Below are 27,767 nucleotides of genomic sequence, written 5' to 3' on the forward strand. Positions count from 1 at the left end.
ATTAAACACCTGTTCTCTGCAGTTGATAAACAGCCAATAGAGCAGAAAGCAGACAGTCGTGTTCCCTGTGTAGTGACATGGCACGGTTACTGCAGATCAGAACCCATTCAATAGACTGGGAACTAAGCTATTGTCTGCTTCCTTTTCCATTCTCCAAGTAGTGGTTGAATTGAGACACTACAGATCAGCTCCCATTCTATTAAATTTATTCTGTTCTGCAGTAACCTGGCCATGTCACTACTAAGGGAACACAGCTGTCTGCTTTCTGCTCTTTTGGCTGTGTATCTGCTGCTGGGGTAAGCTGATCCATGGGAGTGCTGGGCCCCCCCTTCAGTCCGATATTGATGACCTATTCTTCGGTTAGGTCATCAATATTTTTAGACTGGAAAACCCCTTACCCAAAACCCATACATACTCAAAATCACTTAAAAGCTATGGCCACACATAGTTAATTGGAGCCCAAAAATGCTGTGGGGAAAAAACCCAGCAGAAAAAAAGTAGCTTCACTGCTGTGTTTTCCATTTTGCCTCCATTCATAAGTCTATTCGGAAAACAGAGTGTTGTCACAGATAAAATGAACATGCTGCATTCTTTAAAAATGTTTGCCTTTTTGAAAGTGCCATGTTTTCCACAGCATTTGTTCTACAATGTGGTAATAAGATTAAAAAAATCTCATTCATTCAAAAAATCTCTGAGTGGCAAGAGCAATACTCCTAGGGCTGATGTCCCTCCCCAGTGCACAACTGCCTCATTTACATAAGACTTACATAAGACTTCAAAATCTGCAAAAGTCACATGCATAACAAAAAGGTTGCTTATCACGGTAGTGTGCTCTATAAATGGCCATATTAGCCATGTATATCACTGGGAAAATTCACAATGGGCCACTGGGCTGGCAAGCTACCTGCCCTGAGACTACAGTATTGCTGCAGAGTGCAGCCTGCCAGCCCCCGCTCTATACCTCCAGAGCGGAGTCCGCCGGGCGGCACTGAGAGTATGTGTTGGATAGATCTTGCAAGATTAGTAGCGCCAGATTTGCCTAGTGGTTTCATTCAGAGTGAAGAGGTCCGAACTGAAACTGCCACTACTATAGCTCTGTGGACTTTCTGTGAAGAGCGATGTGGGAAAAACAGTGATGCGTTACCGCCGCTGTTTTTCTTGCAGCGCTTTTTTGCTGTGGGAGGTTACATGGGGCCTTAGCTTTAGTAAAGCCCAAGTGCCACCATAATTAAGTGAATTTCTCCCTTATATTATGCCCCTGATTCCCCCTGACATAAATACCCTAAAGGCTCCTTATATAAATTATGTCCCCTAACCTCTCTCGTATTCATAATGCCACCTAATTGTCCTTATATAAATGACCCCGCTATTGTCATAATGCCCCCTGAATCTTTCCTTATAGTTATAATTCCCCCTTCTAACGACCCTTCATACTAGTAAAGCACCCACAAACTGCGCTAAAAAACAAAACAAAGAAAAGTCATACTCGCCAACCTGCCATCCTTTGGTGAATGAAGTCGCGTCCTCCTCTTCTTGGCCCTACGCTCTATGCGCAGGGTCTATGCATAGAACGTCTGCATCTAGGAGCAGGAGGCACGTTTCTACGGCATCATCGTGCCCACCTGTGCCAAGGGCATACGGTTCTGTCTGGTGTCAGTGTCTTGTAACCTGCAGGCCTGAAGTGGCTTGTGGCATGCAGACTCTGATCTAGTCAAAAGTAAAACATGTATTAATTGGAGCACCAGGGTGGGCCCCACAGAGGCAGTGGACCTGGGGCAGCCGCCCCCTTTACCCCCTCACTAGCTACACCACTGGCAAGTAAAGATATTTCTCTTTTGAATAAAGTATATTACAAAGTACCTTGCATTCTGTGCTAATAATTTATAATGGATTTCATAGTTGGATGTACGCTTTCGAAATAAGTTCAAAATACATTTCTTATATGTGCATACACATGGTTAATTGTATATATATATATATATATATATATATATATATATATATATATATATATATAATGTGTATATTTTTTTCGGAATTGTAGTGCAAGGACAACGCTTTGATTTCTGTGGGTTAGGCTCCCAGTTAGATCGTTTTTATGTGTTCCAATTATCAAAAAGTTCTTGTTCAATTGTGTAAATTGTGTATGTTTCCTTCTAGGTAAAATTGCAACCCCATACACCACATCATATGGTGCATCAAAGTTTGCCCTGGATGGTTTCTTTAGTTCATTGCGACATGAGCTAGCCATGAAAGGGATTCCCGTTTCCATCACACTTTGTATCTTGGGCCTAATCGATACTCAGTCAGCAATGGAGAAAGTAAAGTAAGTCTGGGTTTATGTCGTACAATTTTGTACGTGATCCAATAAAATCGGCTTTTATTTGGTAGGATTATTGTATTTAATTAACAATACATATTCAATTAATTGGACATGCTGCACAATAGATCTCATGATTTTACATCGTGAATGAATTTTATGCTTAAACGGGTTTTATTAAAGATTTTCAATATAATACAAAACGAACAGCAAACATGAAGTCGAGCAATAATGAAGAAGCATAACAGTCCGCGGGCCGGGAGGCCAAAAAGACCCCCCTCCGCACAAATCAAATATAGCCCAACGAGAAAAGAAAAAAAAAAAAAGGGAAAAGGAATAGACAAGAAACAAACAAACAAACACAAGACGAAGACTAAAAGAACCACAACGGAAGCAAAAGAAGAAAAGGAGAAGAAAACAGACGGCCATGTCACACTCAAGCAAAGGCAGAAGAGAAGGCAGACGACTCCTGGAACATAACCCAGGGACGCCAACGAAGTTCAAACTTGGAATAGTCAGGGGAATCCTCCGCCACCAAGGCCTCCATCCGCTGAATAAGAAGGAACTCCTGGAGGAACTCAATCAAGGAGGGAGGGGTAGGGCTGCGCCAGTGTCTGGGGATGACGGTCCTGGCGGCCACAAGAAAGTGCCCCAGGAGGTCCTTCTTAATCTCCGACAGCTTACCATGGATAACCGACAGAAGTGCCAGCTGGGGAGAGACAGTCACCGAGCGTCCACTGACCCTGGAATACAAAGAAAACACCGCGTCCCAAAAGGGGCGCAGAACGTCACAGTCCCACCATATGTGCAACATAGTACCCCTAGCGGAGCCACAGCGCCAACATAAGTCCGGAACAGCGGGAAAAATCCTATGGAGAAGCACTGGACACCTATACTACCGGGACAGAATCTTATCATTCCTCTCCTGAGCACTACACGGGAGGGCCAGCTTGTGAGATAGCAAAAAGGACCGGTCCCAATCCGCAGATGACAAACCCACAGGAAGGTCGGCGTTCCAAGCGGCAACGTAGGGAGGGAGTTCCGCAGTGACATCCGAGAGGAGAACATCATACAGTAGCGAAAGGGCACGAGAGGGGGGGGGGGGGTCTGACGCCCAACATAGGATTCAAGGGCTAATGAAGGAGAAGAGAGGCAAGGAGTGAGCGAAAACTGCTTCAGAAAGGACTGGAGTTGAGCGTACTCCAACCACGAGAGGCACAGGTCAGGGTGAGAACTACACAGCTGGGCGAACGGAAGGAGCGGAGAACCACCCACCACCTCCTGAAGACAAGTAGAATCCGCTCGGTCCCAGCAGAGGAACCGGTCAACCGAGCAGCCAGGAGGGAACATAGGGTTGTCAAAGAGGGGAGTCAAAGGGCCCGGGACACGGGCCAAGCGGCCAGAAGAACAGACCAGATCCCATACTTTCAGAAAATGCGAAGGGAGAACGTAGAGGCCAGGGGATTTAGGATGAATGTGCGGAGGGATCCATGGCCAAGAGGAAAGCGAAGACGAAATCAGATCGAATTCGATGGAAACCCACTGCTTATCATGGCGACGGAACTGCCAATCGAACAGACGAAGCAAAACCGAGGCACGATAGTAAAGGCGCACATCCGGGAGACCAACGCCACCCCTATATTTACGCCGGACAAGAGTACTGAACCCCAGTCTGCTCCGAGAGGAACCCCACACAAACTTCCCAAACAACAACTGTACCCTGGCTAAAAAAGCGCGTGGAAGAGGGATGGGCAAGGCCTGGAATAGGTACAGGAACCGAGGGAGGACATCCATCTTAAGGGCATGAATGCGACTAAACCAAGAGGGGAGACGAGCTCCATAAGAACGTAGATCAGAGGTAATAGTATCCAAAAGCGGGAGATAATTAAGCTGGAACAGGGAAGCAGGATCAGGAGAAATACGGATCCCCAAGTATTTGAAGGAGGAGGGTTGCCACCGAAACGGAAAAGATCGAGACAGGAACTCAGCCTCTGAAGGGGGAAGTGAGACATTAAGAGCCTCGCTCTTAGATAAATTGACCTTAAAATTGCTAAGGGCACCAAAACGGGAGAATTCACGTAAGACAGCCGGAAACGAAACCCGTGGTTCAGAGACATACAGCAGAAGATCGTCCGCATATAGCGCTGCCTTGACCATACGGGAACCCAACTGTATACCGTGGACATTGGGGCAACGACGCAACGCCACCGCCAGATGCTCCATCACCAAGGCAAAGAGCAACGGCGAGAGGGGGCAACCTTGGCGGGTACCATTGCGGACCGGAAAAAAATCCGAGATCACTCCGTTCACCCGGACCCGTGCCGACGCATTCCCATAAAGAGCCAAAATCTTGCCCAGGAAACCGGAGCCAACCCCAATCTGTGCAAGGGTCTCCCGGAGAAAACCCCAATGAATGCGATCAAACGCCTTCTCGGCATCGATCGAGAGCAAACAAAGAGGAACCTTAGAGGAGCGGGCTATAGAGATGGCCAAAACAGTTTTGCAAACGTTATCACGCGCTTCCCGACCCGGGATGAAGCCGACCTGATCACTATGAACCAAAGCGGGCATGAAGGAAGAGAGGCGATTCGCCAACAATTTCGCATATAATTTCACATCAATATTGATTAAGGAAATAGGCCGGTAACTCCCCGGGCATACAGGGTCCTTACCAGGCTTAGGAAGCACAGTGATCAGGGCAGATAAAGATTGCGCGGAGAACGGAGACGAGTCCCCCACACTATTAAACACCCGCGCCAGATCCGGGGAAAGGAGGGAACTGAAACATTTATAAAAGCGAGCAGGAAACCCGTCCGATCCCGGCGCTTTACCCGCGGGTGTAGACTGGATTACCGCGGCGACTTCCTCTAACGTAAATGGCGACTCAAGGGCTTCCGCGTCAGAGCTAGAAAGAGAGGGAAGAGCAGTGTCGGCTACATACTGTCGGATCTTGTCTCTAAGCACTGACGGGTCCAAATCCGCGTAATGACCGTGAATATCATACAAGTTTGAATAAAACGAGCGGAACTCCGCAGCAATATCAGTGGGGTTATGAACAAGACCACCCGACCCTGTACGCAGGCGCGGAACATACGCAGGGGAATCTCGCGGATGAAGACGACGAGCCAGCGAGCGACCACATTTATCAGCAAACTCATAATAGTGTTTCTTAACGCGGTCCCTAAAGCGCAGATATTTCCCGTCTAAGAGGGCGCGAAGTTCCTCCCTCGCATTAAGAAGCTCCGTAAAGGTTAAACGGGAGCCAGACTGTTTGTGAGACAGCTCAAGGTCATGAATATGGTCTAAAAGGGCGGTAACCCCAGCGGCTCGCTCTCTCTTAAGACGAGCGCCGTGTTGGATAAGAACCCCCCTCACCACGCACTTCATAGCCTCCCATTGCATAGGGAGAGAAGTGGGATCAAGAGCATGATCGAGCCAAAAATTCCGAATGGTCTCCCCGACAGCCTCCTTACAGGGGATGTCTTTCAAAAGGCCCTCATGCAAGCGCCAGTTAAAGGGGCGCCGGGACAGACCAGGAATGTCCAGGGACAAATGAACAGGAGCATGGTCCGACCAAAGAACCGAATCAATGCGAACTACCGGGGACCATGAAAGGGCATGATGGCTAGTCAGGAAAAAGTCAATGCGACTATGCGAGTTATGAGCCGGGGAGAAATAAGTATAATCTCGACCCTGAGGATTTAGAATGCGCCAAACATCAACCAATTGGGAGTTATGAAGAGCTGACAATAAGCGGCGCAATTGCGAGGGAGCGTGGGAGGGGCGCGGAGGGGAGGAGTCAACCTGAGGGTCCAGGACAAAGTTAAAATCACCACCCAAAACCACGACCCCCTCACTAAAGTCTGCCAATCTGCGGATAAGGGACCTGCAATACGCCAACTGACCCTGATTCGGGAGGTAGCAACCAGCCACGGTGAGAATCGTACCACCGGTGCGCAATTTCAAGAAGAGGAACCTACCCTCAGGGTCGATACAGGTGTCCAGAACCTCATGCTGCAGAGAACGGTGGATAGCAATCGAGACTCCCTTGGACTTAGCAACTGGGTTGACACTGTGGAACCACTTAGGGAAGTAACGGCTGCGGATATCTGGGACGTGGTCCTTCTTAAAATGGGTTTCCTGCAAAACAAGGACATGTGAGCGCTGTTTATGCAACTGATACAAAATCTGATTACGTTTTTGGGGGACATTGAGACCCCTGGCATTGAGGGTACAAAAGTTAACAGAGGACATGGCCAAGGAAAAAAAGAAGAGGGGAAAAAAAAAAAAAAGGGAACGAGACAACAAAGGGACAAACGAAGAACAATCAAGGGAAACAAATAAGAAAAGAAAAAGGAGAAGGAAAATAAACGAAAAATGGACAAACAAGACCAACTAAGTGGGGTGGAGGGAAGAACTCCACACAAGAAGGTGGGGAAACGGCAAAGAAAAGAGTTGCCAAAGACCACGCAAACAGAAAGCGTGGAGACCCCGGAGGGAAACGGGCTTTTCCAAATAAAGAAGCCGGCACCCCATCCCAGGCCCCCAGGCGAAAACCCCAAAACCATGAATATTCTAACACAAAATAAAACGCTGACCAACAAAATATAGCATCAGGGGTCCGCACGACACCACCTAGGGCATCTTTGCAAAAATAGGAAGAATAATGCAGGCGGACCAAACAAAACAACAAATCCGTAGAGAGGGCGGGAACCCTAAAGGAAAAAGACACAAGCAAAACATGTCCCAGAACCCTCCCACGAAAGACCACCCAAAAAAGGGGAAGAGAGTCCACTTCTAGCGAACAGGAATGACAGCAGAGACTTCAGCAATCAGGTGGAAGCGCCAGAAGCAGCCAGAGACAGAACCACCCCCTCCGGGGAGCGGGTCTTACGACGCCTCCTAGAGCGCCTCTGAGGACGAGCAGGGGGAGCCGACAGAAGATCACCAGGGAACGGGGGCCAGGAAAGGGCAGGAACCGACGGGAGACCCAAGGCAGAAGCAAAATTGTAGAGTTCATCCGGATGGGACATGGAGACGACCACCATGACGGACCTGTAGGCGGAAAGGGAAGCCCCATGTATACGGAACTTGGTGCTGGTTGAGAACTTCCAAGAGGGGTTTCAGTGCCCTCCGTTTAGCAAGGGTGAGGCGAGACAAATCTGGAAGCAGCTGCAACTCAGTGTTCTGAAACAGGACCTTCGGGGCTTCCCGGACTTTGCGCATAATCGCCTCCTTCAGCTGATAGCGGTGAACCCTGCAAATGATATCTCGAGGCCTATTGTCGCCAGGAGGGCGCGCACCCAGAGAGCGGTGCGCGCGGTCAAGTTCAATGGGCGAGTCCAAGGGGGCCCCCAGAATCGAATTGAAGATGGAGCGCAAGGTAGCATCCAAATGTTGTGGCTCAACGGATTCAGGAAGACCCCGCACTCTAATATTATTACGCCGATTGCGATTCTCCAGGTCATCCAACATATCGGACAGCAACCGCAGCTGTTGAGTGTGAGAAGCAATGGTAGCCTCATAAGAGGAAAGCTGAGACTCGTGGGAGGCAGAGGCCGCCTCAAGGGAATCCACCTTGGTTTCCAGTTGTTGTACAGAGGAACGGACCGCGGAGAGTTCCGATTTGTAAGACTGCTCAAGTCGCACCACATAATCCTCCATATCAGACTTGGTGGGGACTGCCGCCAAATGGGCACTAAGGTGGCACAACTCCACAAGAGTATCAGCAATGGAGGCAGAGGAAACACCAGAACCAGCAGAGTCATTAGCAATACAAAAACGAGGTCCACAATCCACAGGGGCTGAAGGCAATCCAGGAGGGACCGGCAGAGAAACAGATAAAGCTGGACAGTCCTGGAGAGGCCGGGGGGGGGGAGCAACAGGAAGGGAGCCGGAACCCCTAGGAGCAGCAGACAATGGGGATAGGTCACAGTCCGCAGGCCGGTCACAGGTTGGGGACAATTGAGTCAGGGGCACTGTCTTTGGAGCCAGGGACACTGCAGTAGGGCCCAAAAGGGATGCAAGGGACGGCTGTGAGGAGGGGGACACAGCATGGGGCCAGGCAGATCTGTCCTCATCCCAGGCAAGGCCCGTGGGAGCAACAGCCAGAGACTCCTGAGCAGGGGACAACATAGGGGCAGCAGGAGAGGGCGGCAGAGAAGGCCAGGAGCTGTCTTGACCAAGCGCAGGCAGGAGGGAGGGCAGAGGAGAGTCCAGGCCTACCTGACCATCGGCACCCATACCAGAGGACAGTAGAACAGGGCTGCAGGGGAGCCGCGTCGGTGGATGGGAGGCACAGGACGGCAGAACATCCGGGCCATCGCTGGAGACCGGAGAAGAGCCGCCCGCATCTTCAGAAACAGCCGGGGAGCGAGACGGAGATGTAGCAGGCCGGCCGCGTGGAGCGGCTGCAGTTGCGGGCGCCATCTTGGATCCGCCCGACAAGGAGACCTCTTCACTGCGCGGCACCCGGAGGAAGCGGGCGATAGAAGAAGATCCCGGAGGGGTGGATGAGGATCGCTGGGAAGGCCTGCGGTTCTTCCCCATCACCAGGTAGGTAAAAACAGCGTCGGTCAGCGGGATAGCAGCGTTTCACCCAGGGCCAGAGACGGAGCTGAGACAACGAGCGTCCTCACTCCTCCATGGCCAAGCCACGCCCCGTGAATGAATTTTAATATAAAAATGCATGCCTTTTTGGATATGTTTTGGTGGAGAGTACTTTCAATCTTTCAATTCGCATGTCTTTCATATACCCAAATTACTTCAAAACTATAATTTACCATATATATGCTTTATTTTGGCATGAAACTTTAATCACGCTATTATAAGGCTTTCAAGTGAAACAGCAATTTTCAACAACATTTCCTAAACCCATTTTCAAGGGACTAGTTCATTTCTAAAGGGGCCTTGAAAGATCTCTGTAATAGAAATCCCATAAATCACCCCATTCTCAAAATGCACTCCTGAAAGAATCCAAAACGATATTTATGCCGGGTCCCCACATGCTGTAAATCCGTTGCAGTTTTGGAAATCGCAAATTGTCAATTATATGTACAGAAACGCAGGTGATTTAATGGTATAATGGAACCAAAAAGGTCCGCAGAGCTTTTTGATGCAGCCCGCTACGTAGGGCCTTAGGATGTTTCTTAACCCTTTCAGCATATCACAGGAATTAAAACAAAATGGAATTTACAAATTTCAATATTTTCACTAATATATCCATTTTTCCCTAGAAGTTACACATTCACAAAGAGTTAAAGGACAAAATACATTCCACAATCTAATACGCAATTTCTCTCAAGCAAGAAATTATCCCACTTGTGGATATAAGCTGATGTATGGACACACAGTAGGGTGAAGAATAGAAGGAGCGCTATTGGCACCTGAAAATGATTCCAGTAAAATCTGCCCTCTAAAATACCATGTTGTCAGTGGCGTAACTAGGAATGGCGGGGCCCCGTGGCGAACTTTTGACATGCCCCCCCCCCCCCCAACCGACGCTGAAGACCTCGACCAACTGACCCCTACCACCGCCGCCACCCCCCCGCACATTTCTGCACACACTATATTGGCCCCCATATTGGCCCCTGCACACAGTATTGTGTCCCCATAGTGGCCCCTGCACACAGTATTGTGTCCCCATAGTGGCCCCTGCACACAGTATTATGTCCCCATAGTGGCCCCTGCACACAGTATTATGTCCCATAGTGGCCCCTGCACACAGTATTATGTCCCCATAGTGGCCCCTGCACACAGTATTATGTCCCCATAGTGGCCCCTGCACACAGTATTATGTCCCCATAGTGGCCCCTGCACACAGTATTATGTCCCCATAGTGGCCCCTGCACACAGTATTATGTCCCCATAGTGGCCCCTGCACACAGTATTATGTCCCATAGTGGCCCCTGCACACAGTATTATGCCCCATAGTGGCCTCAGTACACAGTATTATGTCCCCATAGTGGCCCCTGCACACAGTATTATGTCCCCATAGTGGCCCCTGCACACAGTATTATGTCCCCATAGTGGCCCCTGCACACAGTATTATGTCCCATAGTGGCCCCTGCACATAGTATTATACCCCAGAGCGGCCCCTGCATAAAGTATTATGTCCCATAGTGGCCCCTGCACACAGTATTATGTCCCCATAGTGGCCCCTGCACACAGTATTATGTCCCCATAGTGGCCCCTGCACACAGTATTATGTCCCATAGTGGCCCCTGCACACAGTATTATGCCCCATAGTGGCCTCAGTACACAGTATTATGTCCCTATAGTGGCCCCTGCACACAGCATTATGTCCCTATAGTGGCCCCTGCACACAGTATTATGTCCCTATAGTGGACACCCATGAACAATTATTATACTCTGGGGTCTTTTCAGACCCCAGAGTATAACAATCGGAGACCCAAGGGGGGGATACAAACATAAAAAACTCTCTTACTTACCTTTCTCCCGACTCCCCTCCTCTCCGTTGGCCATTTTCCGGGACGTCATGTGACAGGGCCCTGCGTCGCGGGTCATATGACGTCACGCAAGTAGGCCGAAGCCTGCGCGGAGACTGGAGAGGTAAGTAACAGTGTTTTTTATGTTTCTTACCTCTCCGGGCCTCCGATCGTTATAATCGGGGGGGTCCGAAAAGACCCCCGAGTATAACAGTGCTTGTGGGGCCCGCGGTGTCACTTACCGATCCCGGCCCCTGCCAGGATCGGTAAGTATATGGGGCCCGTTACCGGCTGGAGTAATTCCAGCCGGTAACGGCCTATTAAAAAAAACAAAAAACGCAGCAGTAGCGGCTGTCACCGGGCCCCCTAATGTCCCGGGCCCTGTGGCAGCTGCTACTGCTGCTACCACGGTAGTTACGCCACTGCATGTTGTATTTGCAGAGCCCCTGAGATACCAAAACCATACAAAATAAGTGACCCCATTATGGAAACTAGATTCATGAAGGAACTTATCAAGGGGTATAGTGAGCATTGTGACCCTACAAGTGCGTCACTGAATTTTTTACCAATGAATGTGAAAATGACAATTTTTTTTTTTCAAATAAAACCTCACTTTAGCCCCAAATTTTTAATCTCCACAAGGGATTTTAAGAGAAGATGCACTTCACATTTTGTTTCACAATTTCTCCTGAACACGACAATACGCTATATGCTGTTAGCTGGTAACATTAATGTACGGGCTCATGGCAGATCTCGGAACATAAAGTGCACAAATTAACTTTTTGAAGATAGATTTTGCTGGAGTTTTTTTCTTAGGTACAATGTCCCATTTGAAGGGCCCCAAGTTGCCAAAAGAGTGGAAAGCCCCAAAATCTGACCCCATTTTTTCAACTAGACCCCTCAAGGAGTTTATCAAGCTGTATAGTCACTATATTGACTACACGGCTGTTTCATGAAATTTGCTCTAAAGAATGAAAAATGACATTTTTTCTAATAAAACATGACTTTAGCCCCAAATATGTGATGTCCACTAGGGGATAAAGGAGAACAAGAACCCCAACATTGCTACGCAATTTCTCCTGAACATGGAAGTACCCCATTTGTGTATGTAGACTGCTGTATGGGTACACGGTAGGAATGATAGAATGCCATTGAGCTTTGAATGAGTTTTACACGCTATTTCTGCAGTGGTCTAAAGGGCCAGAACAAACAGTACGTCCTTCAAAGTATTAATCTAGGGGTATCATGGGAATTTTTAGGTTTTTTTTCTTTGGGGGTGAGGTTGGTATTATTGGAATACCAAATGGAAAAAACTGGAAATAAGTTATTCAAAATAAAATGTATTTTGGAAAATGAATACCCAGTAGAGGTGTAAAACTTAGAATGAATGTTAACAGAGGTATGATAAATGTGGAAGCAGTCTCCAATGCAGAGGCCTAGTTTACAGGGACAGGTCTGACAGTAGAGAGTGGTGTTTTTCCTAATCCCTCTAATGCAGCAGTCACACCAGCATTCAAGGACTCCGTCCCCTATTTTGCTTAAAATATGTAGAGAGAAAAGACGTGCAAGCAGGACTTTTCTCCCTGCCGATTTCAGGCAGAAACCCAGTGGAACACATTATAGCCTAAGTAGGGTTTCTATTTTTCGGGTCTCCAAGTGGATCAGAAGAACGGATACCCTCTCCATCCTGTTTTGCAAAAATAAGTGTTTTTATGATTTTTTTTCCTGAAAATTCAGTTGTTTTATACAGCACAAAGGCATTATAGTGGGCCTAGACTTTCTCATATGGCTGCAATACCTGATCTGAAAGATCCACTCCTCCCATGAAGTGGTTATAGTTTTATGTACATACAGGCTTGTTGGTTTGTTTGTTTTTCGAATTGTGGCACATGTTGGGGTACCTTTGGCAGCAAGACACGTTAGAAGGGGTACTGTTTTATAGAAATTATCTATATATAAATAATATCCGTGGTCCAGTATGGGGTGGACAAAATCCCATACTGTACTCCCACTTGTTCCCAGGACAGGGGGAAAACTGGTGGCTCAATTTTGGAATCTTTGCCTTCATATACACAAAAGTGTACTGTGTATCCAGATATACTTCTCCAAGCTTTGTGCATCTTCACGCCATACTTGGACCTTGTGTTTGGGAAAAGTATAATCTGCATTTAAGACTGAGGCTCCACAAGCACTGTGGGAAAACCATGGCAGAAATGCATTGTGGTTTTTCCCACAGTGATTTTCACAGAAAGTCTGCAGAGGTTTCCTAATAATTGACATGCAGTGATTTGCAAAACCGAAACGATTTTAGAAATTGAGCGTATTTTTCTGCAATGCGTGGATGGGATTCACTATAAATATAAATTCAGGCGACTGGACTACTAAATTAATTGCAGGGATCCATGTGAAGTCACATGAGCTAGGCTGCTCTCTAACAATCTGACGCCTTGGGGGGGGGGGGGGGGGGTTTCATCATTAGAGTAATCATTGGAGGATGACGACGATAAAAAATCTCACCTCTTTTCTACTCCTGGTGTCAATGTCTTCAAAAAGCAAGGAGAATGCCTCCTCAGCACTAAAAAGACACTTAGTAATTTTTGATTGTAAACTAGCCTCTGCCCACGACTTCGTCTGAGGGTTGTTGGCGTTGATGATCCACCTATATTCAGCAAATTGCTGCCGTCGATGGTTTGCCTGCTCCCGCATTTCGGCAGCTCTCAAGCTCTCCTACTGCTGAACTTGTTCCTCACACCATGCCTGTGATTGTTCCGGCGTGTCTGCAGCTCACTGGGGCGCCATATAATGAGTGTGTTGCTGGTGTTGATGATCCGCCTGCTCCAGCGTTTCAACAGCTGTGAAGCTGGCCTGCCACTGAACTTGTTCTTTGCGCTGTGCCTATGATTGTTCCGGCATCTCAGCAGCTCACTGGGAAGCAATATAATGAGCATGTTGTTGGCGCTGAAGATCCACATGCTCTGGCGTTTCGGCAGCTCTCAAGCTGGCCTGCCGCTGAACTTTTTTCTTGCAATGTGCCGACCGTCGATGGTTTGCCTGCTCTGGCATTTCGGCAGCTCTCAAGCTGTCCTGCTGCTGAACTTGTTCCTCACACTGTGTCGGTGATTGGTCCAGCATCTCAGCACCTCGCAGGAAAATCATATAATGAGCGTGTTGTTGGTGTTGATGATCCGCTTGCTCTGGTGTTTCAGCACCTGTCAAGCTGGCCTACCACTCTACTTGTTCCATGTGCTGTGCCTGTGATTGTTCCGGCATGTCAGCAGCTCGCTGGGATGCCATATAATGAGTGTGTTGTTAGAGTCGATGATTCCTCTCAGCTGCGCTTGAGGAGAACTGTGTGACTTCTGGGTCCTTCATAGCTCTCCTTGTTTGTGACAAATTTGATTTCTTTTTCCAGGCATGTTTAAAATGGGCAAACTGCCAATTTGGCTTAAAGGTGTTTGCCTACGTCCTTTTATGAGCACTGGAGTAGATCAGATAATATGCAAATGTGTATACACACTGTGGATTAGCGTGTGTTTACACAGTGTGATAACAGACCTGGCTGAGATAAGGGTGCTGCTAAGTGCTGTTTAATATAGTATGTGAACTTAAATTCATAACAGTCATGAAGCCATGTCATTTACTGGGATAAAAAGTAGCCTATATTTTAATCAAGGTTACAATCTATGTGCCGAATTTCATTCAAATCTGTTCAGCCGTTTTTGCGTGATTGAGGAACAAACATCCAAACACACAAACTTTCACATTTATAATATTAGTAGGATTAGTAAGATAGGATAGGATGTAATTTTTTTTATTTTTTTTCAGCTTTTTTAAGCACAGAAACCTTCTTCCTTAATGCCCAATTAATATCTTGATATGTTTATACTCTTGCTATATAACTGTGGGTATGCAGGTTTTTTGTTTTTTTATTCAAGGGCAAAACAAATTTTAACAGAAACTCCCTCCACAACACCGATTGTGTACATGTTTCTGGGACTGTGTGAGCAAGAACCAGATTCTGCTCACAGTGTGTATAGTACATGACATCTAGTCTCCATTCACCAACTGAAAACTACAAATAAAGCATGCAGAGAGAGAAAGTGCTGAAAAATGCAGAATGTAAATCATATTACTGCTCAAGTACACACACACGTTTATCACAAAAAGTCAGATTTCTATTAGTAACCAGTGTATATAGACTTTCTTTGTCGGTCATTAATGGGCCTTATTCAACCGCAATTGAGTTTCTAGGCCAGTTGAGCTGTAATAATTTGGGATCTCCTGTACTCTCACATGCAGGTGCCAGGCTGTGTACTCACAGGTAGGCACCTGCTCCAGTGTGTCTCCTGAAAGGAGACCCAGAGTGGTCATCAGTAGAAGGTGCTGTCCTTTCCCCTTCCTGTAATTTAACTTTTAAGGAGAGTCTATCATTGTTATAGTGATTTTTAACTAAGCATATATTTGCATAGCCTTTAGAAAGGCTATTCTAGACATACCTTTTATTTATTGATCTGTGCTGCTGTTTTTGAATTAGCCTGTTTTTCTTCATATGCTAATTATCCTGCATGGAGCACCAGAAGCCTTCTCGCCATTCCCTGAGCATGGCTCGCCTCATCAGCATTCCTTGGTTCTCACCACCCCTTCTTTACACTTGATCCCTCCTCCTACAGTTCTTCACTGCTTCCTTCGGACCAGCTAGTCACATACAGCAGGATTACAATGGCGGCGCTGATCAATTAAATAAAAGGTATACCTGGAATAGACTTTCTAAAGGCTATGCAAAGATATGCTCATTAAAAAACCAATATAGCCAATGATAGACTCCCTTTAAAAGTTAAATTACAAGAAGGGGAAATGACAGCATCTTCTCCTGATGACCACACTGGGTTGAGATTCCTTTCAGGAGACCCACTGGAGTTGGTCATTCGTGTCTTGGCTCAGTTCTCCTTTCTCCCTCAATTACCAGATCTCCTTCCAGATTAGCTGCCTTCATGTCAAAAGGAAGTCTAGCTCATTGCCCCAAGGAGAGGTAGGCAAAATAGTTCTGCTTTTTTCAGCAGTGGTCCCAGTTCTATCTACTTATCATATCTTTCGTTATCAGAGCTTCTGCTCGATGCTCTGACTAAACATAGAAGACAGTACATATTAAACCTATATACCGGTAATGGCACAGAATTATTCCTCAGGCCCTACCAATTGCAGCCTGTCTTCACAGAAGTGTGCCACTACTTTCGATTAATGTAATGATGTACTGTGAAAAAATAAAGAGGCTTCAAGGAAAGAGTCTTTGTATTTCCAGACACTTTAATTATTCTTGTTTTGTTACATTTAACAGGGATAAAATAGCCATGCCTGCATTTCCCGCCCATGATGCAGCGCTAGCAGTGGTGTCAGCTGGAACAAGTCGCATAGAGGAGATGTACTATCCCTGGTATGTAAGACCACTCTGCTTCTTCAGAGAATGGTTTCCACAAAGCAGATCCTGGATGATCCAGAAGTCATATCAGTACAAACCAGAAGAGACAGTGACAACATTCTGATAATGCACAGATTTTTTTTTATTTGGTTATGTGCGTGTTCACAGACATTGCAAGGCACGTATAGCTTTCATACATTAGTAAGGCTTGGAGTAATTGGCGTCCTGCCGAAATAATGACAGTCATTTCCAGACGGTGCCTATCATGCATTGTACAGAGGGTTTCCAGTACTTGTACTAAAGTCATCGAACACTCACATTCAACCGTTCCTGCTCCAATTGAAAAACTGATGTTACCCTGACAACTGCTGCTTTCCTCCTACAACATAATACAACTTTGGTGTCTGATGTGACTTTGTACAGATGTATTCACTCCTGTATTTTACATGATGAAGATCCATTACACTTTTTATCCGTAATAACAAAGAAATGTATTTTACTGTATGTAAAATCACCAGAAGTCATACAGTCCTATGAAAAAGTTTGGGCACCCCTATTAATCTTAATCATTTTTTGTTCTAAATATTTTGGTGTTTGCAACAGCCATTTCAGTTTGATATATCTAATAACTGATGGACACAGTAATATTTCAGGATTGAAATGAGGTTTATTGTACTAACAGAAAATGTGCAATATGCATTAAACCAAAATTTGACCAGTGCAAAAGTATGGGCACCCTTATCATTTTATTGATTTGAATTCCCCTAACTACTTTTTACTGACTTACTGAAGCACAAAATTGGTTTTGTAACCTCAGTGAGCTTTGAACTTCATAGCCAGATGTATCCAATCATAAGAAAAGGTATTTAAGGTGGCCAATTGCAAGTTGATCTCCTATTTGAATCTCCTCTGAAGAGTGGCATCATGGGCTACTCAAAACAACTCTCAAATGATCTGAAAAGAAAGATTGTTCAACATAGTTGTTCAGGGGAAGGATACAAAAAGTTGTCTCAGAGATTTAACCTGTCAGTTTCCACTGTGAGGAACATAGTAAGGAAATGGAAGACCACAGGGACAGTTCTTGTTAAGCCCAGAAGTGGCAGGCCAAGAAAAATATCAGAAAGGCAGAGAAGAATGGTGAGAACAGTCAAGGACAATCCACAGACCACCTCCAAAGAGCTGCAGCATCATCTTGCTGCAGATGGTGTCACTGTGCATCGGTCAACTATACAGCGCACTTTGCACAAATAAAAGCTGTATGGGAGAGTGATGAGAAAGAAGCCGTTTCTGCACGTACGCCACAAATAGAGTTGCCTGAGGTATGAAAAAGCACATTTGGACAAGGCAGCTTCATTTTGGAAACAAAAATTGAGTTGTTTGGTTATAAAAAAAAGGCGTTATGCATGGCGTCCAAAAAGAAACAGCATTCCAAGAAAAACACATGCTACCCACTGTAAAATTTGGTGGAGGTTCCATCATGCTTTGGGGCTGTGTGGCCAATGCCGGCATCGGGAATCTTGTTATAGTTGAGGGTCGCATGGATTCCACTCAGTATCAGCAGATTCTTGAGAATAATGTTCAAGAATCAGTGACGAAGTTGAAGTTACGCCGGGGATGGATATTTCAGCAAGACAATGATCCAAAACACCGCTCCAAATCCTCAGGCATTCATGCAGAGGAACAATTACAATGTTCTGGAATGGCCATCCCAGTCCCCAGACCTGAATATCATTGAACATCTGTGGGATGATTTGAAGCGGGCTGTCCATGCTCGGCGACCATCTAACTTAACTGAACTTGAATTGTTTGTCCAAAATACCTTTATCCAGGATCCAGGAACTGATTAAAAGCTACACGAAGCGACTAGAGGCTGTTATCTTTGCAAAAGGAGGATCTACTAAATATTAATGTCACTTTTCTGTTGAGGTGCCCATACTTTTGCACCGGTCAAATTTTGGTTTAATGCATATTGCACATTTTCTGTTAGTACAATAAACCTCATTTCAATCCTGAAATATTACTGTGTCCATCAGTTATTAGATATATCAAACTGAAATGGCTGTTATAAACACCAAAATATTTAGAACTAAAAATGATTAAGATTAATAGGGGTGCCCAAACTTTTTCATAGGACTGTATATGTCATGTCGTTTCTCTTTGATGATGTTGTATGCTTACTCTTATACATTACAAGAGTATTTTGTATCACTTTGCAGTAAAGAAAGCAGCTAAGCAAATAGTTAAGAAAAATACATTTTGGAAGTTGACATTAAATGCCTAACTTTTTAATGCTATATCAGTGTTTAACTCTTTCACTTCCATGGGCATAAGAGTCAGTGCTTAGATCTAGTATTAAAGTGCAGGATGAAAAGTTTTACTTATTAGCAGGGATGTATAAGGGGTTAAGCAGTCACTACCGGACCCTAGACTCTGAGAGGACCCCAAAGGTATCGCTACCAGATAAAATATACCGCTGTGTTAAATGGCATAAGGTAAGTAGGGGCCAAACAACAGAAGGTGCTGTGGTAAGTATTGTATTGTTTGACAGAGGGATCAAATACTTATTTCTCTATGCAAAATGCAAATAAATGTATAAAATTTATACAATGTGATTTTCTGGATTTTATTTTTGATATTCTATCTCTCACTTTTAAAATTAACCTACCCTTAAAATCAGGGTCAGACTGGCCCACCGGGAAACCGATGAATCCCTCGGTGGGCCCCGAGCCCTGACCGAAAGTCCTCATTATGCCAATGCAGATGCATTGGTCGGGGCCCCCCAATCGAGCTCCAGACCATTAGCTGATGCTGAAGCTGTACATAGTGTCCTCCCGATATATAGGAAAAGTACATATTATAGGACACCATGTGCAGCTTCAGCTAATGGCTGCTTCCTTCACTTACCTGCAACAGCTATCGCTGCTTTCCTATGAAGTCTGGTCCCAGCTTCCCAGACTTCCTCCCTCTCCCTCCTCCTCACAGTGAGTCCTCTCACATCACAGCATGTAGGAAAGACAGGGAGCAGTCTTCTGCGATACTTCTCTGCTGGCAAATGTGAGTATAGTCTGTTGGTAAAATATGTATGTTTAATATGTATACATTTGTGTAAAGTATATGTCTTGTATACTGTGTACTGTATGTTGTATACAGGTATGTGTGAGTATATATGCTATAATAAGTATAAGTATTTGTATGTTGTATACTGAGTACTGTATGTTTGTATACAGGTATGTGTGAGTATATATGCTATAATAATGTGTGAGTGTATGTATATATGTGAGTATGTATAGTATTCATACATTCATCTAAGTATATGTATGACTTATATATGGTATATAAATGTATATAAATCTATATGTGTGATTATATATGCTATAATAATGTGTGAGTATATATGGTATATGGATAAGGCCTGGTTCACGTCTGCATTCATTAATCCGCTCAGGAGTCTACATGGGAACCCCCTCCCCCCGAATGAACTAACAAATGCATTAGCAAGCGGTGTACAGTGAAAGCACGCAGACCCCATAGTCTATAATGGGGTTTGTGTGCTTTCCGCGCGGTATCTGCACGAGTCATGTGGACAGGAAAGTAGATCGTGAAGTACTTTTCTGTCCACATGTTCCATGCAGACTCCCTGAACAGAAAGCACACAGACCCCATTATAGTCTATGGGTCTGCGTGCTTTCACTGCATACTGCTTGCCAATGCACTCAGTAGTCTGTTTGAGGGGTCCTCATGCGGACTCCCTGAACGGATTACTGAACACAGATGTGAACCAGGCCTGAGTGTGTAGGTATATAGTGTGTGCAATCCCATCCACACATTGCAGAAAAATACACACAGCGGACACACTGCAATTTCCAAAACTTTTGTGGTTTTGGAAATTGCAGCGTGTCACTTATACCTACAAAAACACCGGCAGTGTCACTATAGGTATAAAGGAAGCAGAAAGTCCTCAGAGGAAACCACTGCAGAGTTTCTGCAATAAGCGCTGTGGGAAAAACTGATGCATTGACGCCAGGGTTTTTCCCGCAGCGCTTTTTGCTGCGGCCTGCTACATGGGGCCTTATCCTTATAGTGTGATGCTCAGTATATTGAGATAATAAGGATTAGGCCCAACAGCGAGATGCAGCTAAAAAACACATAGCACATAATGGTTCTGTAAAACACATTTTTTTTTTTTTCTGTAGTAGCCAAAGACTTTGTGTTTCTGCAATGTGGGGTTTCAGGTATTTCTGGCCTTTCCTGAGCATAGGCCATAAAAAAGATTAACCCTGGACAACCCCTTTAATATGCCCCACACATTTTAACATCTCCCTTCCGCACAGGATGTTAGCCCCATTCAGTGGCGTAACTAGGAATGACGGGGCCCCGTGGCGAACTTTTGACATGGGGCCCCCGACACCGAAGATCTCGACCGAGTCCCTCCTACGCATTCCTGCGCGCTCTATTATGACCAATAGTGGCCCCTGCACACAGTATTATGTCCCATAGTGGCCCCTACAGGACTAAATACTGTCACCTCACCCGCTGACCGCTATACCAGGATAATTGTGGATAAAAAATCTGGTCATGTGCATCACAATTTAGTAACTCCATGTGCCTCATATTAATAGAAGTTAACCCCATCATGTCCCTCACATTAACCCTTGTGTACCTCACATAAGAGTTACTGATATGTGAGAGACATGGAGGTAATAATAAAGTATCTTCATTATTATTACCCCCATATGTCTCACATATTAGTAACTCTTATGGTGAGGCACACAGGGGTTAATGTAAGGGACATGATAGGGTTAACTGCTATTAATATGAGGCACATGGAGTTACTAAAACAAAAGTAATCACCCCAAATGCCTGATATTAATAAGTATAGTAACCCCAGTATGTACCTGATATTAATAAGTATAGTAACCCCAGTATGTACCTGATATTAATAAGTATAGTAACCCCAGTATGTACCTGATATTAATAAGTATAGTAACCCCAGTATGTACCTGTGTACCTGATATTAATAAGTATAGTAACCCCAGTATGTACCTGTGTACCTGATATTAATAAGTATAGTAACCCCAGTATGTACCTGTGTACCTGATATTAATAAGTATAGTAACCCCAGTATGTACCTGTGTACCTGATATTAATAAGTATAGTAACCCCAGTATGTACCTGTGTACCTGATATTAATAAGTATAGTAACCCCAGTATGTGCCTGTGTACCTGATATTAATAAGTATAGTAACCCCAGTATGTGCCTGTGTACCTGATATTAATAAGTATAGTAACCCCAGTATGTACCTGTGTACCTGATATTAATAAGTATAGTAACCCCAGTATGTACCTGATATTAATAAGTGTAGTAACCCCAGTATGTACCTGTGTACCTGATATTAATAAGTATAGTAACCCCAGTATGTACCTGTGTACCTGATATTAATAAGTATAGTAACCCCAGTATGTACCTGATATTAATAAGTGTAGTAACCCCAGTATGTACCTGTGTACCTGATATTAGTAAGTATAGTAACCCCAGTATGTCCTGTGTACCTGATATTAATAAGTATAGTAACCCCAGTATGTCCTGTGTACCTGATATTAATAAGTATAGTAACCCCAGTATGTACCTGTGTACCTGATATTAATAAGTATAGTAACCCCACTATATACCTGTGTACCTGGTATTACTAAGCATAGTAACCCCAGTATGTACCTGTGTACCTGATATTAATAAGTATATTAACCCCAGTATGTACTGTGTACATGATATTAATAAGTATAGTAACCCCAGTATGTACCTGTGTACCTGATATTAATAAGTGTAGTAACCCCAGTATGTACCTGATATTAATAAGTGTAGTAACCCCAGTATGTACCTGTGTACCTGATATTAATAAGTATAGTAACCCCAGTATGTACCTGTGTACCTGATATTAATAAGTATAGTAACCCCAGTATGTACCTGATATTAATAAGTGTAGTAACCCCAGTATGTACCTGTGTACCTGATATTAGTAAGTATAGTAACCCCAGTATGTCCTGTGTACCTGATATTAATAAGTATAGTAACCCCAGTATGTCCTGTGTACCTGATATTAATAAGTATAGTAACCCCAGTATGTACCTGTGTACCTGATATTAATAAGTATAGTAACCCCAGTATGTACCTGTGTACCAGGGGCGGATCTAGGGCCGGGCGAGCCGGGCAACCGCTCGGGGCCCCGCGCCTAGCGGGGCCCCGCGGCAGTGCCCGCACCTAACAAAATGCAGGTTGGGTCGGTCGGCAGGGCAATTGCCGAGGGCCCCAGCACTGCAGCAGCGGCTAACAGAGTAGAGCAGCCAGCGCAGGGAGCTGCAGCTATTGATCCAGGAAACTCCACTCAGCGCTGTCAGGACGCTCCTCCTCACCCCCCTTCTCTGGCTGCCCTCTGTCAACCAATGAGAGGGTGAGGAGAGCCCAGGAGGCGGAGCTTATCGCTCTACAGAAGATCCCTGCCATCCTGCACACATGAGAGGGAGAAGAGGAAGCTTCAGTAAACTGAAAGTAAAGAAGGAACACACAGGTACAGGCTGGAGGGGGGAGGGGGGTTACACTTACTATGCCTATTAATGTCAGGCATTTGGAGTTATTCATTTAGTTTTAGTAACTCCTTGTGCCTCATATTAATAGCAACTAACCCCATCATGTCCCTCACATTAACCCCCTGTGTACTTCACCATAAGGGTTACTGATGTGTGAGATATATGGGGGTACTAATCATGAAGATACTTCATTATTACCTCCATGTCTCTCACATATCAGTAACTCTTATGTGAGGCACACAGGGGGTTAATGTGAAGGACATGATGGGGTTAATTGCTATTAATATGAGGCACATGGAGTATCTAAGCTGTAATGCACATGACTGTACTTTTTAGGGCTCGTTCACATCTGCGCCCGGTCTCCATTCTGCAGGTTTCCGTTTCCTGCATAAAACAGAGGCAGGAGACGGAAACCTGCAGGACTCTTTCATTTGAATGGGTGAGAAAGCTGTCCGGCTGTGAGCGGCAGTGAGCGTTTTACGCTGTCCGCCGCAAAACCGTTTTTTTAAATCCGGACACAGAGTCGGATATGCAGTACTCTGTGTCCAGATTAAAAAAACGGTTTTGCGGCGGAGAGCATAAAAAGCTCACGGCCGGATCCGGTCTGTGGTTTCCGTCTTCTTGCATGCAGAAGACGAAAACCACAGAACGGAGACCCGAACGCAGGTGTGAACCTAGCGTCATCCTCAATTGTGGATAAAAGTATGTACTATTATATTTCAATGGGCCCAGTACACATGGCCATTGTTTTTGCGGCTGTGTTTTAGGGCCACATTGAAGAGCTGCAAATTATGGAGCAGGTCCTATATGTGTCCTATACCTAGACCAGTCATGTCCTCATAAATGGGTGGTATTACACAGGGGCGGATCCAGAGCCGGGCAACCACCTGGGGCCCCCGCCCAGCGGGGCCCCGCGGCGCGGACCTAACAAAATGGTCCTGGTTGGCGGGAGGTATGTCCTGATTTTAACTCATCGGTGTCCTACGGACGCCGATGAGCTGAATACATAGGTGTTTAAAGCAGGAGCTGTCAAAGTTCAGCTCCTGCTTTAATGCTGCACTCCGGCATTTGTAGCCGCGATGTGATGGCGTCACATCGTGCCTACAATATGTGTACGAGTGAGACTGCGGAGAGAGCGGCGGGGGAGCGAGGGAAGGAGAGTGTGTGGTTTTTTTTTTTTGTGTTAAACATTAAAATGGAACATAATATAGGGGGCCCATGAAACTGGGGGCAGATGAAGGGGGAGGGGGGAGAACGGCATGACACTGGGGCAGATGAAGGGGGAGAGAACAGCATGACACTGGCGCAGATGAAGGGAGAGAGAACAGCATGACACTGGGGCAGATGAAGGGAGAGAGAACAGCATGACACTGGGGCAAATGAAGGGGGGAGAATGGCATGACACTAAGGCAGATGAAGGGAGAGAAAACCGCATGACACTGGGGCAGATGAAGGGGGGAGAACAGCATGACACTGGGGCAGATGAAGGGAGAGAGAACAGCATGACACTGGGGCAAATGAGGGGGAGGGAGAATGGCATGACACTGGGGCAGATGAAGTGGGGAGAACAGCATGACACTGGGGCAGATGAAGGGGGAGAGAACAGCATGACACTGGGGCAGATGAAGGGGGAGAGAACAGCATGACACTGGGGAAAATGAAGGGGGCGGGGAGAACAGCATGACACGGGGCAGATGAAGGGGGTGAATGGCATGAAACTGGGCAGAAACGGGGGGACATGAAACTGGGGACAGAGATGGAGGGGGGGACATGAAACTAGGGGCAGATAAAGGGTGTATATGAAACTGGGGGAGAGATGGAGGGGGGACATATAATTTACGGGTGACTGTAGGAGGATTATACTGTGTGGGAGCACATGAAAAATGAATGAGAATGGGCGGAGTCAACATAAAAGTGGGCGGAGCCAAGTTTGCTGCGACGCGCACAGCGCGCCGCACATTTTCTCCCTCTTTCTTATCTTCAAAAGGGAGGTATGGGTTACAAGCACGAGGCTTGGTGGTGCTTCTATGCCACTGGCCTTGCGTGCACGCTCCTAATGCAGCTAATAGTACACAAATAAGGTCAGTTTTATAAGGTGTGCAAGCACGGCTAACTAGTTAAAAAAAACGCCTCAAAAATGCATTTTTTGGGCTAATGTTTTAAAAAAAAATCCTGGGGGGGACCCCCAGACCCCCCGGTAAGTAGGGCCCCGCCAAAGTCAATTGCCCAGGGCCCCGCAAAGCCTGGATCCGCCACTGCTGTGTACCTGTTTTCTTTCTTTAGTTTCATTTTCCTGGAGCAGCTTCTTCTTCTTCTCTTGTGTGCAGCTCGGCAGGGATAAGCCCCATCTCCTGGGCTCCCCTCAGCCCTCTCATTGGTGGACAGAGGACAGGCAGAGAAAGGGAGGGAGAGCGTCCTGAAGCGCTGAGAGGAGCCAGACCTGCAGCTCCTGTGTGTCAGCCGTTGCTGCAGCTTCGGGGCCCCCTGTTGGTGGAATACTTTCCACCAACAGGGGGCCCCAATCATTATACTCAGGGGTCCGAAAAGACCTCCGAGAATAATGATAGCAGCGGTAGCAGCTGTCACCGGGCCCCTAATGTCCCGGGCCCTGTGGCAGCTGCTTCTGCTGCTATGGTGGTAGTTACGCCACTGGCCCCATCACTGCTCCCACACAATATAATCGCGCCATCACTATTCCCCATACATTATGGGGGACCAGTGAAGAGGCCACTGTATGGAGAGATCAATGAAGTGGCCCAGACAACACCTTAAAAGAGGTTGTCTATAAACTGGAGTGATCACTGTGGTGGCCGCCAGGGAGGTGTAAAAAGAAAAAAAAAAAAAAAAGCATACACACCTGTCCCCAGAACCCCATTGTCCCCTGTCTGTGTCTGTTTGGTCTCATGGCCTCATTTCTTTAAATCATGTCGCTTCGTTTTTCTGCTACTAGCGGGGAAAAAAAACGAGTGGCTCTCATTGAAGTCAATGGGAGCCATTTTTTGCAGGTGGAATATGAGGCGGATTCCGCCTCAAAATCCACCTTCAAAAAATTCTGTGTGAACATACCCCAATAGTGCAGCACAGCTGGGAAGGGTTCCCCATACTCTGCTGTACTACCACAGCACAAGCATAGTGCGCACTTGAAGTTGAGCGTGTACTCTGCCGAGTGGGTGCCAGCTGTGTAATTTTGCTGACACTGTTCCCTAACACCTGCAGTCTGATCATGGGTTTAGACTGACTGTAGCATCTAAGAGGCTTATCAGTATTTTGTGGCTTCCGATGGCCCCCTGCTGTGGCACATTAAAGGGGCTCTATCATTGGGAAAAGTCATTTTTAACTAATCACAACCTTGCATAGGCTTTAGAAAGGCTATTCCACACCTACCTTTAGTATGTAAATTGTCTCAGTGTTTTCTGAATAAGTTTGATTGAATAAACATCAATCCAATACCCCAGATCCTACAGGATACAGTCCCATGTAAAAAATCACTCTTTTTTTCAACTCCTCAACATGCAGTCCCATGTAAATATATCACTCCCACCCCTGAGCCTCCTCCAACATGCAGTCCCACTAAAACAATCCAATCACTCCCCTTCTCTTTTCCATCCACATGTGCTCCAATCCTGCTTCCTCTATAGAGCACAGAGCTGTGATAAAAGAGACCCCGCCCTCCTTGGAGAGGCCTTGCCCCTTCCTGTGACATCATACCTACCAGATGCAGCTCCATTCTAGTCATGACCCTTCCTATACATGAGTCCCCCTTTGACAACAATAACAAAGGATTAAGTCCCGCCCTTCCTATTTCCGGTCGAAGATCTCTTTCCGGTTTTGAGAGTTTGCCATGTCTAGCAGGGGTATAGGCATACTGTTTCGTGGTTACGACGAGCCTGCTGCAGAACCTCATTTGCTAAATGCTATACAGTATATATATTCATTTGCCGAATGCTATATATATGTATAGCATTCGGCAAATGAACACTGATTCTGCAGCAGGCACGTCCTTGCTACGGGCAGGCAAGAGTTTTTCTCATTGGAATGAATAGTCCGATGTTAGACTCCGCCTCCTCAGACGAGCCTCTGGCAGAACCAGCGTTGATTGGCCAAATCACTGGCAACTGGCCAATCAACGCTGGTCTATTCATTTCAATGAGAAAAAGTCAACTGGTAACAGCATACTTACCTGCTCGTAGCAAGGACGAGCCTGCTACACAATCAGCCTTCATTTGCCGAATGCTATACACTGTATAGCATTCAGAAAATGAGGTTCTGCAGCAGGCTCGTCGTAACCCGAGGACCATACCCTGAAGTACATACCCAGCCCTGGTTAATTCACTAAGGAACAGGAAGTCTTCTTGCCGCCCTTCCATTGCGCATGTGCCAACCGGAAGTTCGCAGGGGGACTCATGTATATAGAACAGAGTTGTGATACAAGAAACCCCACCCTCCTCGGTGAGGCTCCGCCCTTTCCTGTGACAGTAACCATCCAGGAGCAGCTTCATTCTAGTCATGACCGAGCACGCAGGGACACAGTGATGAGGCAGGAGCTATCCGCTCCTGCTTCATCACTGTATTCAACTCATCTCTCTGGATACATATGAAGTTTTAGGTAAAACCTTACAGCTTTTCTTATTACAAGTTTTCCTAGATGCTCTTAGAACAAGCTAGACTCTCAGAATAATAGGATATCATACCCTTCTTGGGCTTCTTTGTGTGAATTTGCTGCTTTAAATATGTACTAAGGCTAAGTTCACACCTGCACCTGCTCTCTGCAGAGAGAAAAGCGCAGACTCCAGAGTATAATGATCGGAGACCCAGAGGACGTAATGAACATAAAAAACACTTACTTACCTCTCTCTGGCTTTGGTGGACTCCCCGCTGCTTTTGGCCCTCTTCAATGTTGGACCAGATGTCATCCGAGACATGGCTGGTATTGCAACGCATGATGGCACTGGCCTAACTCATGTGACGTCTGGGACATCATCAAATAGGCCTGAATACTGCC

General features: G+C 46.0%; 1 protein-coding gene across 2 annotated transcripts in view; it reads left to right on the plus strand.

Annotated features, from left to right (window-relative positions):
- HSD11B1L (hydroxysteroid 11-beta dehydrogenase 1 like) overlaps nt 1-16,701 on the plus strand; it is a 45,908-nt gene extending 29,207 nt beyond the window's left edge. For both annotated transcript variants that reach the window (XM_075281734.1, XM_075281741.1), the window contains exons 6-7: nt 2,161-2,326; nt 16,103-16,701. In XM_075281734.1, coding sequence (XP_075137835.1) covers nt 2,161-2,326; nt 16,103-16,307 — 371 coding nt within the window. In that variant the 3' untranslated portion in view covers nt 16,308-16,701. The remainder of the gene's footprint in view (nt 1-2,160; nt 2,327-16,102) is intronic.
- Nucleotides 16,702-27,767: the final 11,066 nt, after the last annotated feature.

This window comes from Leptodactylus fuscus, chromosome 1 (genome assembly GCF_031893055.1).
Source record: "Leptodactylus fuscus isolate aLepFus1 chromosome 1, aLepFus1.hap2, whole genome shotgun sequence".
NCBI classification, from domain to species: domain Eukaryota; kingdom Metazoa; phylum Chordata; class Amphibia; order Anura; family Leptodactylidae; genus Leptodactylus; species Leptodactylus fuscus.